This window comes from Akebia trifoliata, chromosome 8, assembly GCF_017979445.1.
Source record: "Akebia trifoliata isolate Shusen 1 chromosome 8, ASM1797944v1, whole genome shotgun sequence".
In the NCBI taxonomy this organism is placed as follows: domain Eukaryota; kingdom Viridiplantae; phylum Streptophyta; class Magnoliopsida; order Ranunculales; family Lardizabalaceae; genus Akebia; species Akebia trifoliata.
The window spans coordinates 205897-226635 of record NC_141382.1 but is presented as its reverse complement, the minus strand read 5'-3'; the positions used below and the strand labels follow the sequence as shown (position 1 = coordinate 226635).

General features: G+C 33.1%; 2 protein-coding genes across 2 annotated transcripts; both read right to left on the bottom strand.

Annotated features, from left to right (window-relative positions):
• Positions 1-4138: 4138 nt before the first annotated feature.
• LOC147395208 (transcriptional regulator TAC1-like) lies at positions 4139-4690 on the bottom strand. The gene has a single exon (XM_086452237.1). The coding sequence runs from the start codon at positions 4688-4690 to the stop codon at positions 4139-4141; it is 552 nt and encodes a 183-aa protein (XP_086308363.1).
• A 12399-nt stretch (positions 4691-17089) lies between these two features.
• On the bottom strand, positions 17090-17832 carry LOC147395207 (uncharacterized). The gene is made up of 2 exons (XM_086452216.1): positions 17199-17832; positions 17090-17109 (listed from the first exon to the last, which is right to left on the bottom strand). The coding sequence occupies exons 1-2, from the start codon at positions 17830-17832 to the stop codon at positions 17090-17092; spliced, it is 654 nt and encodes a 217-aa protein (XP_086308342.1).
• Between the last annotated feature and the right edge of the window lie 2907 nt (positions 17833-20739).

Here is a 20739-nt window from a genome sequence, read left to right as displayed (position 1 = left end):
TCATAAAAGTTAGGCATAAGGAGCATACCAAACACAAGAACTGCAATTCCAAGAAGAAAATTGAAATGCTAGAATCCCAACACCAAGAAGAAGAAAATTGAAATACATGATGTAAAATAACAAGAGAGAAAAATAATTATGATGTGCGGAATGACCTAGAACCTGATTTCACAGTGAGGTTATTAGGTGGCTAGTATTCACTTGATAACACAAACAATGGTTCTAATTGCAACAAAGTACCTATAATAACAGCTATAGATAAGCTTCTACTTATCATTCAGGAGGAGAGTATTTTCAATTAGTTTTCTTATTAGATGTTTGGAGTCCTTAACAAATCCTCCCCAAATTGCGTTTTGTATTGAGTTATTTTAATTTATAGCTTGTAACCTAACTAAAATCAACCTTCATTAATTTATCTATCCATGACAACACCTTGAATTTTTATTAAATATGAGTCAACCTAGTATATACTTTGCTCATCATCCATTTCGATCTAATGATAATTTGTCTGTCAAGTCTATACATCTAATGTATCTTGCCATTTTCAAATATGCTAACCATGTACAACAGGGTATTGCTTTATGATCCTGCCAGTGTCACCCACAACTTCACTTCTCAGCTCGGCGATTCGCATGAGACCACCAATTCTATATTTTGAACAAACCCCTTCACCTGTCTCTACTTTGAAACTTCTTCTCTACCTTCAGTTATGGAAATTTGTATGTCCTAAACCATTTTCTTCTGCATCATGCATGATAACGTCACCCACTTCATGCTACCACTCCCATGGTGGCTAACTAAATTCCCTTTCAAGTAGCTGAGAAAGCAAAGGGATTGAATAAATACAAAACACGAAAAATTCCAGGAAAAAAATGAATTAAAAGATCATCCTATACTTGACGGAAAACATTGAAAGAAAACAAAATCTGATAATGAGTTTCCACAAAAATGTCTAACCATAACACGAACCTATAAATTAGCAAAATGACTTGACATATCTAAGATGATTGTCTTCTCACTCTGGATTTTTTCCCAATTGGATTCATTAATAACTCGTCTTTAGCTCAGCATGAGCCTTCCTAGTAATGGGAGTCTTCTCAAGATCCTAATTAGAGACGAAATATAAATAATGGAGCTCATGTTCTTTAAAGGTATCATACTTGGGATCTGCCTCCTTCTCTATTGAATATATGACTACAAATTAAGGCCGCGTCTTGTGGTCAAAGGTACAAACACACCACAAGGTTATATGGAATTGTGGCATACAATTGGCCCTTACATAAGCTTGATGTTTGTAATGGTTTCCTTCATGGTGAGGACATCTGTCTAATTCCTCCTGATTTTTCTATTAAACTCGTACGAGTGTGCTAGCTTCAGAAAAACTTTATGGTTCAAAGCAATCCCCTAAAATAAGATTTTTCAAACTTTATGATGTCTTTGTACTAACTGAATTACAATAACTTTTATATACTACATTTTCTAGATAGTACATCAACCAATATATTGAAATTAACCTAGTATAAAGATCTTGATCAACCTTTTTTTCTTTGGCTAAGGAAGCGAGGATTGTATTAATAAAAGGAAAAAAGATCTTAGTCAACCTAAACCACTCCTACTATTTAAATATTAAACTAAAATATGCTAATCATTTTTCATAGGTAAGCTGGACTTGTACCCATGACCTCAAAGTTGCTTTGCAATGGGACCAACCAGCAGAGCTATGGGTCTAATCCCAAAAGAAATATGCCAATCATCAAGATATACTTGATAAAATAGAAGATATACTATTTCAAAAATACTAAATATATACTTATCCATTACAACCTGTCATCTGTGATAAGATATACATTGACAATGATACAATATATCTCATGCATCTTTATGTATTTCATGCATCTTATTCTCCGACACTTATGCACTTGGATGAACCTTGTCTTTCTTTTTGAAATTATAAGGAATTGTGTACACATGAAATATTAACTACAATATAATTTCGATATTAAAATTTTTGGACTACTGCCACAGTACTTTCTCGCAGTCTTTAATTCAATTGTTCTCTCCCAATATAGGCATTTTCCAATTTCAATGTGCTTTTTATCCCCTTTAACTTCCATCTATATATTTAGATTCTAGGACTGTCCTTTATGCTATTATTTATTTTTTCTAAGTCTATTACTGGAGATCTTTTGCAATGATCCAATTAAATATTGAAAACTTGTGAAAATCTTTAGTTAACTCACAATCACCCATTTACCTACTTTGCAGTTATTATTTTTTAATGATAAGCAATCAAGATGAATAAAATAGATAATAGAAAATATTGTACAGTGTGATAGAGGACATGCCCCTTAGATTACGTAACCCAAAAGCCCCAGAGCCCCATCAAGTCTCCTACACATATAACCTTCTTTTATATCATTTTAAGGTATGTCCTCCAAGTGCTTCTAGATCTAGAAGAACGAGTAACTAGCCACAGAATCCACAACTGAGTTCTCAGCGTTAGATGATTTAGTATTGGTTCATTCATTCCCATCCAGTCAAATGAGTTGATTTGTTTATGAATCGCAAGAAAAAGGAAGATTTTTCTTATAAATTTCATCCACTTTTAGTATTTTTATTATTGTTGTTTTTAGTATCCATATGGTCCAGTACTCACATCCACCTTATTTCTAAGACAAAAATTAAAAATTCTCCAACCAAAATATTTTCTATCAGGATTTTTATATTATATCAATATAGAATTTTCCCTTAAATAGTCACTTTTCTAAAGACATGGTGAACAGCCCAATGTGAATCTTTCAAGCAGTCCAAACAAATTATATCTCACCCATTCATAAATCACCCACAATTATTTATTTCGATGCATTCAGAGCCCTAATAAGGAGAATATATGGAAGATTTAATTCCCATATTCCAAGCAATGTAAAATTAGATGATTTAAGCCATTTTAACAAAGCACGAAACTCAAACACATTAGTAGAAGCTAGGTTGAAGGACATACTACAAATAAATCAAATAAAAATAATAGAAATAAAGTGAAAAAGAGAAAACAATATTTTACGTGGTTCGGAAAATTGTCTACATCCATGGGTTTCATGGGAACCATTCCACTATCTTCTGTATTCCAATATTTACCCTTTGACTAGCCACTTTCCATCTCTCATATTTATGCAAATCCCTCTTTTCAGTTTCCCTTTTACAATTGTATTACCCTTTTAATAAAAAAGAAATTCTAATCTAAAAAAGAAAGCATAATTTTTATCGGATTGTAACTGTCAAATTTGGTACATTTTTCCAAATATAGTAGTTATCCGAATATAATAATTATCCAAAGAGAAATAATATTTTTCTATTGGGATTATTTTCCGATTAGTTAGAATCAAATCTTGATAATATCATATGGCATGATTATATGTCTTGAGATGCGTGCGAAGTGATACAATATGGACGGTCTGGATGTGGGCATTTTTACCCCTCCACAATATTCAAGGGCCAATTCTTTGGGATTCAAAATTTCTAAGTGGCTTTCTCTTTTATATGACAATTCAATTTCTCTTTTATGTGATAATCACATATTATTCATATTTCTATGACAAATCATCTTGAAGTTTATTATAATTTCGAATGTGACAAAGTCCTTGATAGACTAGTGTACACAACATATGCCACGAGTAAAGATCAACTTTCTGATATCTTTACTAGAGTTCTTCCATCATGTCATCACAGTGTAACGTTTTCAAGCTTCCAAATTGGAAGCTAAATTAATCTTCATCACCTTTGCCAGTTTAACTTATATAGTACTGTTTAGTTTCATTAGATTTCTAAACTCTAAAGTAATATCAATTTAGTTTAGTACTATCTCTATATAATTAAGATACAATAAAGAGAATTATAAAAATGGGTTTATCTCTTTTTCTCATTTTTCTTTCTTTGTTATTATTATTTATCTATGTTTTTGCATAAGGAAAGAAAGGTACAAAGAAATCACAAACATAAATTCTTTGAAAAATAGAAAGAACTAGTGAAGAGATACTTCATTTTGCTACATAAATTTTATACTGTGTAAAAGCTAATCAAAAGTAAGAAAAAGGTGTATCCATTGAACAAAGAATTAGGTAGAAGGAAGAAAGAATCCAAACTATCGCATGAAATCCAAATTCAAAATAATTTTACCCATTGTGGTTGATTTGTCGTGAGGCTCGGGTCCTAGCCGAAGCTCTAGGTCCAATTCAACCCCATCAGACCCACGATTTCCTGATTTTCGATCTTCGATTCTTCTTGATGGTTCATCAACAAACAATGGAAGCTGCCGGAGTGCTTCTACGAGGCTTTGATCTTCAGCAGCAACAACGATATCATCATCATCAGGAGGAATAATCGATGGGCACTTAAGTTTGCAAATTTTTTCTTCACTACTAAACTCCAATTCCGATTTGGATTTGAATTGGTCCGGACGATTGGAGGGATTATTGTATGTGATATCCAAAGAAAGCTGGCAATCAGTGGAGTGTTGTTTTAGCTTTGCCTTATCTCTTCGATGGATGTTCATGTGACCACCAAGTGCCTGTGCGTTGGAGAAGCCTCTCCTACAGAAGGTGCATTCATAGGACCTAACCTGGCTTGGACCATGGTCTTCTGTGATCCAGACCACTTGGTCTGAATTTTTCAAGCTTGGAGTATCAGTCTCCATTGTCAACCTACAACCTACGATTGCATGAACCAGAGAGAGAGAGAGAGAGAGAGAGAAGTGTTAAAGGGGTAAGAAGGGTTGGTCAACTGGTCGGTGTGTGGATGTTTTTAATGAGATTGAGAATAAGAAATGGCCTGCTTGCGAATTCAAGGATTATGACCTTTCTATGTACAACGTACGAACTACGAAGATGATACAATTTATCGGCCTAAAATGACAAAATTAACCTTACACAGGCCTAATTGCAACAAACCCTTTTTGAGATTTTAAATGTTTAAAATTTCCCTTTTCATGTGGAAGCTAGGGTTTAAGGGACCCCACCCTTTTAGTTAAATGGTTAAAATTAGGCAATGTGAGCTCCTCTCTTTGGGTAATCTTCTTTACTCATGCCCCTCTTTTAAAGAAGGATATCAATATCTTATATATATATATATATATGTTTTAGTATTTTAATCTTCTATTTCATTATTATTGTTAATTGTAAATTTATCAGTTATTTTCGTCATTTCCTTTAAAAGAAATTTTTTAGTTGATTTTTATCACTTTTGATCCCCTTTTCCTCCCTTGAACCCAGATTGTTAGCATCAATGTTGCCTTATTTTTTTTTTTATCTTCCTTTTCAATAATAAATTCTATTTTCGGATTTTTAAGCTTATTCAACTTTTAAGATTCTTTTGTTTTTAAGATCATCCAAGATAAGAAGATAGCATACCCATTCACACGTAGGTATCCATTGTTTTATTTCATTCTTTTCGTATTCTATACAATATGTGATACGGTAAGACGAAGACTTATATTTCATAAGAAAATATATATAATAAAACACAATGGTGGGTCCTATCCTTTCCGTCTCAAGATTTATACCCATAAATAACGTATCTCGAGAATATATATATATATTTTTTTACCTTTTCTCTTCTCCTTCTTTCCCAAAATACACCTAACTTTTTTTTTTCTTCTACCTTTTTTCAATATTACCCATACAATTTTATTGTCTTTTCTCTTTCTCCTTAATTTTTTTTTTAATAATACATTTTCAATTTTGTTTTTCCTCTTTTAACCCATTAACCCCAAAGATTTTTTTAATAATTCTCGCCAATTTTATTATTTTTTCTCTTTTACCCCCTAACCCCAAAGAGGATGCCCTTGTCGTGTAGGCACAAGAAAACTCTAGTAATATAATAAGGAAGCTTAGTAGATGCATATTGTAGAAGATTTTCAAGATCCAGAATGATGAAAATAGATAAAAACATTAAAGTCATAATTATCACCTTAACCTCAACAAGATACAAACTTGTAATCTTAGTAGAAACCACCACCATATATTCTCAAATGTGTGTGTATGTATATATTCCCGAGCTCACTTCATTATTTTGGCAATCAAGTATGCAACCTCTGAAAATCAAGAAAGATGATCTTACATGACTTAGAAGCATGCCATGAAAACTATTGTATGTGGCAGGAGGGTAAATTCAAATATCACGTAATTTGGAAGTTGTAGTTTAAAAGAAAATTACAAATTGAGGGATAGATCGGATATAGGAAAAAATACGGAGGACTTTTTTTGGTAAATAGGGGATAAATCATGGTAAAGGTACACAATTTCATTTGAATACTCACATTATTACTTTACAAAATTCCTTATTAATTTGATTGTTAGAGTGTTTTCACAAAGCCCCCCATAGTATAGGAGTATTAATTCAAAGATTGAAGAAGAAGAGTTAAAGGATATTGAGATTTTATATCTCCCTTCAGATTATCTTTTATTAATAATAATGGGGGTAATTTCATCACTTACTTTAAATATTAAGTTATGTAGTGAGACTATAAGAGGGATAAAACCCTTATTTACGATAAGAAAAAAAATGTTCGAGTTCTTTCGATTCTGTGCTCAAAAATGTGCTAACTGACAGTATTCAAAGAACCATAAAAATTTTCCTTGAGATAAAAAGAAGGAAAAAAAAAAAAAAATCAATGGTTCCATGCACGGTACCACATAAAGGCAGTGTGGAAGGAAGTCAATTCAGCGTTATCCTAAGAAAAATACTAACACTTGAAGTAGCACTTAAAATGTACTTAAATGTGTAAAAAAATCATAGATACTTTTTCTTGAGATACAAGTGGTATATACTCGAGAAAATTGGATGGTTCTCTGCTTGAGTGATACTTTGAGACAATTTAACAAGGTATTTACATGGGCAAATTACTAAAACCATTCCCTTATTATATTTTATTTTAGTAACCTTAATAATCTAACATCAATCTAGGGGTAATTTGGTAAAGTTAGAATATCGATTATCATAGCCCTTTATTGGTGGACGCTGACCTAATCGTATTGTGGGCACGAGATGCCATTTGGCCTTTTTTTTCTTTGTAGTGATCGTAGAGATTCTAAAGAATGACCAGTTTTGACAATTTCCAACAAAGCCCTCGAATTATTTTCGGCCGCCCTCTCATCCCTTTCTTAAAGTCAACACTTGGCCTTCTTACAGACACTATGGTAATTGGACGGCATATTAATAAATAAATTAATGTAAAAATAACGAGTCGTGATAATCTGATTATCCCACGTGGCATAGTCAATCCATTATCTGACGTGATAAGTTTGAAAAGAGTAGATCTGTGATCCTCGAGATACACAGTTATCTTGAAATACATTTTTTATATGGGGGAAGTACAGCTATGTATCCCCCGAAGCACAGATCTATGATTTTAAAACTTGTCACGTCCGATAGTCACATTATCACGATTTAAAAATAACTGCGCTTGCAAAAGTTGGAAGCAAATCCGGGTGGGTTTGATTCACATATAGACACCTCACTAAAGGCGTTTATTTATTGCTAATCTTTTGAAACAAAAAAAGTCAATTTGATGTTCATTCCTAGAAAATGCCTTAATTTGGATACCCTCAACTCGGTCCTACACCCTTAAAGAGTGATCTCTTAGTGGAGTAATAGCAGTCTAAGTCAACTAGATCCGTGATTTTTAACTATTAATTAGATTATTTGATCATCTTTCATAAATATTGTTTAATAATTACTTTTATATTTTTGGTACTCAAATTTAATGCCTAAATTATGATAAATTTTAAGAGATTCTATTACCACACCAACTTTTGCTAAGAAAACCCTAATTTATATGAAATCACCAGAGAATAAGCACACATCTTGGGGTGCAATTAGTAAAAATTGGAGTGACAATAAAAGCTCTCTAATTTTTTATTTTTTTTAAATTTCTTCGTAAGTCAAAAAAGAGATTACTTATGGTTTTTGTAGGCACTTTTGGGTGAGACACAATACCATTTGAGAGAGAACATCAACCTTTAATTTTAACGAAAATAGTAAATTATGTGTAAGTTAATTAATTGTGTGGGTGTGCTAAAACGAGAGTCAGATTTGATGAAGAGTGCTAGCTAGGTTTTCTTTTATAGGTTATAAGATCAATTCTTTCCGTTCTTATAGGTGAGGGGGGTTGGGAGTATTGTGTATATTTTCCTCCACTATTGGATGTGTCATACCTATATTCATAATTCTCCTCCCTCCAAAAGTTCATTCTTTTGGAGTAGTTAGTTGGTTAACAAGATCCAATTTCAAATTCAAACTTGATTTACTTCTTGATTATTCTTTGTCCATCTTTTTTTATAAATACTCATATAATCAAAGTCAATTTCAAGTTAGACAAAATTTTGGCAAAAGAAAATGATGAAGATTTTATACCTTTCTTCACATTGAAATCTTATTTATGGATTTTTTTTTTAAATGCCTAATTGAATCATTTATATTCATGGTCATATAACATTATCTGATTATCCACTTGTTTTGGCATCTCATAATTGTTTGTTTACAAGTCTTGACACAAGTAGGTTCATGTCTTTCTAGTGGTTACGGTGGTGAATCTTTCAGGCGCATGTGCGCGCAGTTATGACCAAATGCATGGTGTTTATGTTAGTTCATGCACTTTGTTGTCGTAATCGTTTGAAGCCTTATCATGAGTTATGATATCATGTCTTGGGGTGACTTCCAAGTATATTACAACATTTATCAGATTCACATTAAAGAATTATCTCCTATAGTCTTGGGTACCAAAGAATTTTGACTCGGATTCAGATATGATTCAACTATAAAAAAATGTATCCCCTACGAAGATATGAGTTTTTTTTATGTGTCTCAGGGCTTGTGTTTTACTTGATATTTTTATGCGAACTTTATTGATAAGGGTATTTTTAAAGAGAGCTTCCATTACCACACCGATATTTACTTAGAATACCCCACTTCATTTGACACCATTAAAGTACTCTGACCATATTCTAAGAGTGCTGATAATATGACATCGTTTTTTGTGCATGCCCTTAACGCTAGAGGTTTCAATGGGTACCCATTTAACCAAAACTGAACCGGAATTGAAATCGAAAACCCCAATTTTGGATCCCTTTTTATTGGAACCAATTAGAACCAGGTTTAAAATGAAATCGAACCAATAGGCACCGGAACCATTAGGTTCTATCCAATGGGTACCTGCGGGTATCCATAATTGATTTATTTTGTCATTTCTTTCCATACTATAGATGATATAAGGTATTTTTTATTTTAAAATAACTGCATGTTATATAAAATTCTTCAATTTTTCATATAAATCATGGATTGAAGCTTAAAATGAGTTACTCTTCTAAAAATTTATTACTATTAACAAAGTTATATATTTTATTTTTGAAAAAAAAATCATTAATTTATATCATTAGTATAACAAATTATAAGTTTAATAATTTTATTGCTAATATGTTGATTTTTTAAAAGGAAAAAAGATTTGTAATAGTTTGAAATACTTTTTTTTTTTCTCATTTGACTCTTGAGAATGAAACCGATGCGATGGGTACATGTGATTTTTTGTGGTTCCGATTTCAGTTTCATTTATTTTGGAACCGGACCTGGAACCAACAAGAACCGAAATCGAATTAAATATAATTGTTATGGTTCTAAGTTCCTTAGGAACTGAACCGGAACCAACCCATTGACACCCCTACTTGATGCCCCCTACCGTGTTTGCTCACAGTCCAACAAATGTTTGACATGTGGTGCGAATGACATCAACAATAAGGAGAGCTTCTCTCTTGCTTGTTGCCCACAATTTTATACTTTTAGATTTCAAATTTTAAAAAAGGTCGTTGGGCCCACATTGATTATCGCATTGACAATCCAACAGCACAACCTTTTAGATTTAATGAAAATATTGATATTAAAAAAAATATATACTATTTTTCGAGCTTGATCCAAAGTGTTGAAAATGGACGGCCACTGAGCACTCAAATTTAAAAATAAAATTCAATGGTGAAAACAAACTAATTTTTTTAATTTTATTTTTTTTAAGTTCATATGATTTTTCCCTTTATAATTCCTTTGCATCGGATCATGTTTTTGAATGTCACAAGGCGATCAGATAGAAATTTTCTTTTTTTCACTATGGGTAGGAGAGAGAAAGGGGTGTGCACCAAAAATCACATCATATTACCAAAATTCATATTCTAATTAAGTACGTTGATTGTATTTTTGGGGTGCATCACTTTAATTGGTCTTGTTCACACTTGTACACCATATTCTTTCATAATAAAATCCTTTGGTTGTTTAGCCAAAAAAAAAATGTTATAAGTAAAAAAATTGGTGTGTCAATATAAGTTTTCTTTAAAAAATATGTTCATTTATTCTATTAATAATAATAATAATAATAGGGCTCCTAACTAAGTTGTACATGCAGCCCAACTTGTTTATTCTCCAACCGTAATAGTTAGATAGCAACTCTAATAATAAAAATAAACTGGAGATGACAAGGAGGTACATCGTGTGCCTGAAATTATGGCTCGTGGGAGAAGACCTAGTTGTTTATTTTCATTATTCTAAACTTTTAGATGACGAATTAGGTAATAGTGCATGCATGCACCTTCACCAGAACTGTTCAATTAATATCTTAATTACGTGGCTCGCAAAATGTATCAAATTAAGGGGTCGCAATCACATTTTTGGGAGGCATGACTTAAGTCGAAAGCAATGACGACCAAAGATGTCATAATGTGATATAAGTAAATATAAATTAATAAAGGAGTTACCGATGTCCTTTAATTTGTTTTCTAGTGCATCTTTAACCCAAACTCATGATCTGATGAAGACAGGAGACGCCCTGATATCATCCCCTAGCGTTGAATAGCGACTCTAACTATGGCATTAATACAACTGCGTATAATCCTCAAACGATGTTTGATTCGAGATGGATCAGGATATACATTTATCATCCCTAGGAAACTGATCTAATCCCTAGGCAATTTGTGTTTTTAATTTCTTCCGTCTTAGGGTGTATGTTTGATGCTTTTATCAAAAGTCACTTGAGGTTTGGATATATAGTCCTGTAGTTTGGAGAGTAGGGGAAGGTACTTACTATGGGAGCGGATCCTCTGTAGTGCGATTTGTAGTGATAGTAGATGATTAAAGGACAGTCATGTCACATAGCCACAAAATCTGTTTCGTTAAAAAATTGGAGGTTATGGACCATCTATCTTCAAGTCTTCATCAGATTCAAAGAATTCTATTTTTTTATATAAAAAAAATTAATTCTGATCTACACCATGCTCCATGCAAGGCTGAGTTGTCTGGTTTTGTGTTTAAGATGTCAATCTCTAGTAATTAAAAGGCACTACAAGGAACTCAGGGAAGACACACTACAAAGGATCCGCTCTCACTTACTATATATCTGTTTAAATTAGATTTTAGATTTTACTTTAAGAAAAAATCGCAGTTGAAGTGTTGTTTGATTGGTGTTTGGGAACCATTCAAGTATTGTTAGACTAGATTACTATTTGAGAACCATCATGGATTCTTAAAAAAAAAAAATTATTAGAATCTCTATGATAAAACACAATTGTTGTCTTCCCCCAATGTTTATCCCTCGTAAAAGGCGGTTTAGATTAAATTTCATGAATGAATAATTTTAACTTCATTTCTTTTCCTACTTTTTTTCCTCCTCTTTTAAGAATATCCCGTCAATTTTATTACCATTATTTTTTTCTCTTCTACCCAATAATACCTCTCCAAATCTATTCTCAATTCTCAATCTCATTTTTCAATAATACCCCTCCAACGTTATTACATTTACCCTTCTACCCATTTTCTAATAATACCCCTACAATTTATTGTATTTCTCCTTTTACCCCTAAACCCCAAAGAGAATGTTTGTGCCTAACACGAATAACTTTAGGAATCAAATAAATCATCGTTTATTATTTTTAACAATCTTAAGGAAATATTATGTTATGAAACTACATACTATGGGTCACACTAATAAATAACATAAAATATAATAAAAATTTTATATATAAATTAAGAAAACTTAAACAAAAATAGCATAGATCTTGATATGATTATTGGATCTAATCAATGACCAAGATCTATGATCGTTGAAGATTATCATGGTTTTCACTCCCCCCTCCCCCCTAACAAGAAAAAAATTCAATTCACAAACCTAGATCTTGGATGTCTGTGATGCTCAAGATTCATACGTTATCATGTTGGATAATCATAGTTTTCACACTCCGCTCACCAATCCCAAAAAAACCACAATCATAGATCTTGATCATCTGTGATGTTGATCAAGATCAAGATATACGATCATGGATTACCATAGCTTTCACAAGGTTTTCCAAAACAAAAAGAAAAAGGAGAACTTTAAATTCATGAGCGCATATCTTTGCACATATGTGATTTTTTTTTGGATAGTTCAATAACTCGTTGTTAATTGTTGACAATATTTTAACCTAGGTCTTTAAGTATCATCACCCAAATACTTTACCAACTAAGCTAGCTGGCACCTACAGCATATGTGATGTTGATCTACATTTGTAAACATTGTTTAACATCTAACATATGATCAAGATCTAGGATCATTGTTGATCATCTATGTTGTGAATTTTGGAGATTCTTATTCAATATGATTAGTAAGAAAAATAGCAAAGAAAAGCAAGAAACAAAATAAAAAAAACACCAAGATTTACATGGTTAGACAAAGATGCCTATATCCATAAATTCAATCGTCTTCACCAAGAAAACAAAAGATAACCATAAAAGAAATAAACACTCAAATTTTAATCCCAAAACCAAGCCTTGAAATCCTTGTACACCCCTCTTGTTAACTCTCACAAACCTAGAAGAAGAAAACCCTAATATACTTAAAACATCCCATAACATAATCATTTATATGGCTCCCACAAAAGGAACTTATTTTGACTATGAGATTAAAGCCTAAGCTAACGGCAGAGACAAAAATCACAAATAAATAAATAACAATCTAATAGACAATCACTACCATATATCAATTTTCCATGTTCTTGAATTTGTAATTAATATATAAATAAATAAAATAATTTATTATTGACAAGGAAGGAAAAAAAGATAGGTGGATGCAAAAACAACGAAATTTCTAGGATGTTCGAAGAGGAAGGAGGGTCTGAAGATGAAAATAGTGTTTGGGGTATACTTGAAATTACAACATTTTTTTAGTGAAGTTTAAGTCACTAATTATCCTTTATTTATTTATTTATAGGAATTTGATTACCAAAATGCTTGAATTTGGAACTGCCCATTCGTGCACACTTCCAACTCCTAACTCCTACAGGATGCTAGATGTGGAGCTCAATCTAATGCATTCAATAATAATTATAACTTACCAATTTATGATTTAGACTATATCCACCATGTTTTTGTGAATATTTGAAATAGATCATAAGCTTAGTGGTTGTCTTCAATAAGATATAATAGAAAATGAATTAAACGCTTTTATCTTCAATCTTTAGCCAAAAATCCTTGATTTTTCCAATGGTTATGAACACGTAGTGGTTACCCTTTATTTTAAAATATAGTTTTTCTTTAATAATAAATTTAAAATAGAAATCATATAAACTCTATGAAAAAGCATTGGGTAAGTAAAATAATTGGTCGAATTATACATTTTTATGGGAAATTTTTTGGCTCTTTCGATAGTTTGAGGGATACAACAACCTTTTTAAACTCCGTATAATGGACTATCAATGTGGTACTTGCCAAAGAAACTTTAATGCATAAATCAAGTTCAAAGTAATTAGATATTTGCTAAGTAAAGATATATCTTTCTTATATATGCTTATTCCTTCTTTGGAATTTTTTTTGGCATCCCTTATGTCCTTAATTTTTGGTGATCATAATAGTTCTATTCACAAATCTTATCGTAGTTTACACATAGATATGATATTCTCGATCTATTGTTTTCAGACTCTGATCCCATATCCATTAACTTCTGCGATGGTATCCCTCCAAGGTGATAGATACTGCACTAATCCGATGAATATGTTCTTATTTTTTATTATCAGTATTTAATTGTTTTAATAAGTTTAAAGATCCAATTAAACTGAATCAGTTCCAACCAATTTGACAAGTTTCCAATCCAACCTGGGCTTAGTTTAAAAAAAAAATATATTAAGAGGACAGAGGGACACCACTATTCAAATATACCGAGTTGTCAAAACAATTAGAAACACCCCCTACTCAATTTCACTGGATTTTTTTGTTCTTCATAATTTTCACTAATATATCAATACTATAGCGAATCCCAAAATGCCATTAAACTATGAAACACACACCAACCCGAATAAGTCCTCATTCTCTTACTGAATTCTATAATTCGGAGAACACATTTGATGCCCATGTGCAGCTCTGCACTCTCCATCAGACCTCGTTAGCTGTACCGAAGGCAACCGACCCAACTCAACCACCCCAAGCAAGACAAACCCTAACCAATCATCTTTAAGCCTTACACTGAGGTAGTAGTTCGTAGAAACCAAAGCAAACAATCTCACTTTCTAAGTTTAACCCTAAGTTTTAACACTCTTACACTAAACTAGTACTCTCTGTCTCTCTCTTACAATCCACGTAGAAAGCAAAACCCATCTCCAAGAACACTACAAATCATTAAAACAATCTTCAGATCGCACCCTTTAATGGAAATTATTTGTTGGGTACAACTTAAATTCCCCTTCCACCTCTATTTACAGCTTTCCTCTGCAAACTCATTAAATCAAAAGCGACGTTCCATCAATATTCCTTACAAAGAGAAGAAGAAAAACAAGAACTCCCTTTTTTCGATAAACGAAATTTTACAAAGGAGTAAACTGAGAAAAGGGAGCAAATACACTTTAGATATGTTGAGAAAACCTAGTTAGGAGAAGGAAATACAACAAGAACCATAGCAAACCCAAAAGCACAATCATACCCCAATTGAAAACCAAGTCTTTAAAGAATATCTCTACAATCTTTGAAGTGCTTAGACCGATGAAAAATCAAGGCTTTGAAGTTAATGGAAGGAAATAACATTGTGAAGGGTCATTCCTTTATTTATTTACCTTATACTACTAGTTTACTACCACAAGGGTTGGGATATTTAGGGTTGAAATGGTCATTTTATTAAGATCTTTAAGCATCTAGGGTTTCACGTCGTGAGATATAGTAACTAATACAAACAGAAGAAGAAACAAAAGACGCGTAGATAATATTCCTTTTTGGGATTAAATAAGGGTTTTAAGAGTAATACTTAAATAGAATGATTCTGAAGAGTTGGTGGAGTTTTTTTGGAGTGTTTGAGAATGAGAGAAAAGGTGGGGAAGAGATCACAAGCGAATGGATTTTTATTAGGAGATTATACTATTGTTACTGTAATATAGATCTGATCTGGTGATGATAATAAAACAAGTTAAAAGGGAATCGATGTTTGATGCATCCGACTTATTCGTCCTTGGAAATCCATCCGAGGGTGTTTTGTGCATTAGTTTTACTCCACTAATCTGAGAGAATGTCAGTGAGCCTACTAATGATGCATGCAGTTCAGTCAGTTATAGTTTTACTCTCTCTCTCTCTCTCGATATATATATATATATATATATATATATATATATATATATCCTTGCACTCAACCGATAGTATTTTCAGTGTAAAGGACAAAATTTCCTACTTCCACTCCATTATTAGAAGTTTACTGTCTAAATAAGGTCTTTCTACACTTCATCTACATCAATCCGATCAGTTTCACCTTAGAATTGTTAAACCTAAACTTCTATAACCAGCTTTTGTCGGTGCAAGTTCAGAAAGTTTTTTTTTTTTTGTTGTTGTTGGTGAGGAGGGGTGGGAATAAGTAAGCTTTGATGCTAAGGGGAACCTCTCCCTATATATTAAAAAGATATAGAGAATTACAATTTTCATATGAAACCTGAGCATCTATGCCAATCAGAAATACATAATCAGAAGGAAACAAAGAAAAAGAGTTCCAATCGGACTACACTTAATGCATTATATTTCGATTGGCCAAGAAATCATCTTACTGATTTGCCTCCTAGAATAACAGAATGAAATATTGTGAAATTTAGTCCCAAGAATATCAATTTCAGAAGCCAAGAACATTTCCACTTTGTCTTTTGAAAGACTAGCAATAATTTTTAAAGTAAACATGCAATTTAAATATTGGAAACATAGAAATCATCTACCTCGATCTCTTAATTTAAATGATTGAACCGAATTGTGGAGATCGCTGGAACCTGATGAACATGTCCTTATATGTGTCATATTTGTCTCATATCTCTCAAGGACATAGAAATCATCAATCTCCTATATCTTAGTCTTCCAAACTGAGATGTATTACACTTAAGTACAAGTGCAACATCTTCTGTACAGGAAAGATGAGGTTTTCATTCTATACTGTGTTCTTCAATATTGTATCATTACAACCTGTGATTCGAAGACTCTCAATAGATTCAGACATAAAATCAAATGCAAAAGGAGAAAGGAAATAGGAAAGAAAAACGAGAATAGAAATGAACATAAGTACACATATTCAGTCAAGGACATATGTTATGCAATTCTAGTTCACCTTAGGAAGATTTCCAAGCCTGAGCTCAAGATCTAACTCCTCCATAGAGCTTGGGATTAAATTAAGAACCTCTGATTGCAAATGACATATATCAATTGAACCAGATTTACGAGAGAAAGGTAAGGGCGATGAATCGATCTTCCGTCTCTTGTTACTTAGACTCCCAAGCTTTGAATCAAATAAAACCAAATTCAAGCTTACAGCTGAATTGGTCTTGACATACTCCTCCTCAGACTGATATCCCGGTTCTTGTGCCCTTGATTTCTTCTTATCTCTTCAAGCTTTGAATCAGAGACTTGGAGAAAATTAACATTGACTGCTGGGGTCGACTCGAACATGGTGAATGGGAGAAATAAGGAATCCCTTTGGGTGTTGTTGAACAATAGTGGGTGAACAAGGAGAGCCCAAGGTCTGCTCATTGCAATTATCTTGAGTAGATGAAGTAGAAACCCTAACAACACTAGGGTAGGGTTATAAACTACGGAGCAAACCTGAGATTGGTTTCCATCACCCAACGCTATTGTCACAGGATTCTGATGATGATTTTGGTGGTGATGTTGAAAATTTTCGTTTTGGGGACTTGAAGATTGCTTAAGCCTAGCTCTGTCCCTCCTGACATACTCCTCCTCAGACTGATATCCCGGTTCTTGTGCCCTTGATTTCTTCTTATCTCCTTCAAGCTTTGAATCAGAGACTTGGAGAAAATTAACATTGACTGATGGGGTCGAACATGGTGAAAGGGGAGAAATAAGGAATCCCTTTGGGTGTTGTTGAACAATAGTGGGTGAACAAGGAGAGACCAAGGTCTGCTCATTGCAATTATCTTGAGTAGATGAAGTAGAAACCCTAACAACACTAGGGTTAGGGTTATAAACTAAGGAGCAAACCTGAGATTGGTTTTCATCACCCAACGATATTGTACAAGGATTCTGATGATGATTTTGGTGGTGATGTTGAAAATTTTCGTTTTGGGGACTTGAAGATTGCTTAAGCCTAGCTCTGTCCCTCCTATGTACATTCATGTGGCCACCTAGGGCTTGAGCTGACTTGAATTCTCTTCTACAAAAGCTACAAGAATATGATCTTGGAGGCCATATACAGTCTCCAAGTATCCCAGCTGAATCTTCTGCAAAGGCTTGCTCTTCCCATGAGTCCTTATTAGACGACTCGTTGAGTTTCCTTCTCTTCCACATCCAGTGCCTGTATTGCTCCATTGTACCACAACCTGAGTTTGATCAGTACTTGGAGGAGTACTTGAAAGAAGAGAAGAAATATATGGGTTGTGATGAGGAGAGGTGTAGCTAGAGAAGGAAGAGAGGTGTCTCTCTCTCTATCCAACTTGGAGATATGAAAGCTACATGAGAATCTTAGAGGGGGAGAAAGAGCTCAGATGAAAAAGTCTCTTCGCTAACTCTAGGGTTTTGTTAATGGAAAGAGAAGTGGTAGGCGCTCCAGTGTACATATTTTTAGTGAATCTACTCTTTTCTGTTTTCAGCTGGTCTACTACACAGGCACAGTAAGAAGGAACAATGGATCATTTTCTCGGAATTTCTCGGGAAGAAAAGCTTCATCATCTCGTAAAATAATTGATCATCACATGAAATGCTCGTGAGCAGTATTCCTATACTTCAGGGAGTTGAGTAGCTATCCTATTCCCTGTATTGTCTGTACGGCATGTGGCAAAGTAATTTGATTCCATCGACATTTTATCATTCGACCTCATGTTACAGAAATTATATTGAAGTTCTTAAATTTGGGTGAATTACTATTTTGTGAGCTGAAAATCAGTTATTTACAATTCCGGCTTCTTTTTGGGTATATATTAGATTGGACTGATTGATTGTCATTCCATATTGCTGGATCTTTTCAATTTATATATACCTAATGGCTTAATGTAATCATCATCCTTAAATTATTTATTTTCCACTGGGAATGAATAAATTGGTTATTAGTGCTAAATCTATATATGATCTTAAGATGTTATTTTCATTAGTCATATGAGTTTTCTTGGAGAGAGAAATGGAACTTTTAGCCAAAGAGAGTGATTCTTCACTGAATTTTCATTTATATAGATCCACATTCAGTCCCAAGGGAATTATCTGTTGTATTTCATGATGATCTTGTCTGTAATTGTTTTGGATGTAGCTCCTATTTCTAAATTAATGAATAATGTGATGCTCCTTATAACCCCAACTAATTAATCAAAATAATTTATAGTTAATGGATTGGGTTTGGAATCAAATCAGAAGTAATATGAGACTAATCCGATCAAAATTGTATTGGATCTGGAGCCTATCTTATACTTATTGGAATGGGTGATTATTTGGATAGGATTCTTATCAGCTCTCAAAATTTCAAGCAAAACTCCAATCTTATAACATGATTGGATTGAGTCTCAATTGGATCAAATCTTAGTTTGAGGTTAAGGGGGATAAAAGAGGAAAGATGATACAATTGGAGGAGTATTATTGAAAATTAAAGGGAGCTTAATTTGACAAAGGGTAGAAGAGAAAAAACAATAAAATTGGGGTATTCTAGAGAAAGAGATGGGAAAAAGTAAAGTTAAAAGTTTTCCACGAGATACATTCTTTATGAAAATAAAGGTTGAGACAAAAGAGGATAATTGTCCTTGTTTTATTATATAAATAGATACTCAGTCATATATCTATATAAATTATGTAGTATAATAACTACAAATTTTTCTCAAATATTATCAGATCAGGTCCCTATTGAATCAAAATATGGTTGATCAAAAACCAATCAACATGATTATCAAATTAGATCATTATCAGATCAGATTTCTATCAAACACAAAATCTTGATCCTAAACCAAAATGAATTATTACAATAAAAATGTTCTTGATACTAGTACTTACTAGTAATATATATTTAATGTATTTTTACAACTGAAAGTTGCTTTTATCTGGAAGATTTTCAATAAATGTTATAAATTCAATAATATTTCAGTTTCCTACCCTATCATACCATTGTTGCCTCCTCATTGCAATAATTACCAATATTTCATTACAATCACCCACATCTGAGTATTTAGAACTGACATATATTTTAAAAGAAAATGAAGTTAACATGGTGGATGGATTGATAGGTTATTTAGAGAGAGCACATGTTTAAAATTTGCAAACCACAATACAATATTTTAGAGCGGAGTTTGGAGAAAGCTCAACTCCCAAAGTTTTGTAACGAGGTTTGGGAAGGAGAGTGGCACTCTTAACAAAAGGATCTACAATGTTACTGGGCATCACACACATGGGTTAGTGGGTCCAAAATAATGAGCGTGGTATTTTTATTTTGCTAAATGAGGAAGTTATATATTTAAAATAGGAAACTGTATAACGGGGAATTCCCTTAATTAACTTACAAAACGGAACGTAGGAAGAGCAAACCTATCCCTAGCTAAACATTCTCTAGAAATCAAAGGAAGGCTTCTATCATCATAGTTAATTATTAGCAATCCAATTCCATCTACTTTGCAAGATTTCAGTTTTCACAAATTTTGATCCTAGTGGCAATAAACATCTGGCCATTCCCAAGAGTGGATTTACTTTGAGGCAATTGTCCTCACATAAATTTTTAACAGTTATAAAGATTTAGTAGTTATTGCGACAGATAACAACAATGGATAAAAAAAATACTTAATTATTGACCCCACAAAAAAAGTCCAAATTTTTTAAGTATGTTAGTTTGTCCCCATGTAGGCAAAATTGCGGCTCCGTCCCAAGCCATCCCAACTTGAGTTACGCACCAATACAAAAATAAGCATGATTGATCCAGATTTTCATCATGGGCTTGAAACCAATATCGGGCCTCTTCACAATTAATCCAATGAGTAGGTATCACCAATCAGACTAATTTTAATATGAAGGGTGTGGTGGGGGCCACGTGCATTCAAAAGAGTTGATGAGAAGCGGGCTCTTGTATTCACGTGGTGTATTGGTCTTTTTATATATATGGTTAGTTGGTGATAGGGTTCACCACTTGAGTCAAATACCCAGTAGAGAGCTGCTTGAGTCAAATAACCCAGTAGAGAGCTGCTATAAACCCCCCCCCCCCCCCCCCCCCCCCCCCCCCCCCATTATAACTTGCAGCTCTTGTTCAAACAA

Bases quoted from the DNA above. Each gene is read 5' to 3' on its own strand.
- LOC147395208 (XM_086452237.1), bottom strand. From the start codon at position 4,690: ATGGAGACTGATACTCCAAGCTTGAAAAATTCAGACCAAGTGGTCTGG.
- LOC147395207 (XM_086452216.1), bottom strand. From the start codon at position 17,832: ATGGAGCAATACAGGCACTGGATGTGGAAGAGAAGGAAACTCAACGAG. The intron at 17,110-17,198 runs GTCCCCAAAACG...AACCAATCTCAG, and splicing joins TAGGCTTAAGCAATCTTCAA to GTTTGCTCCGTAGTTTATAA.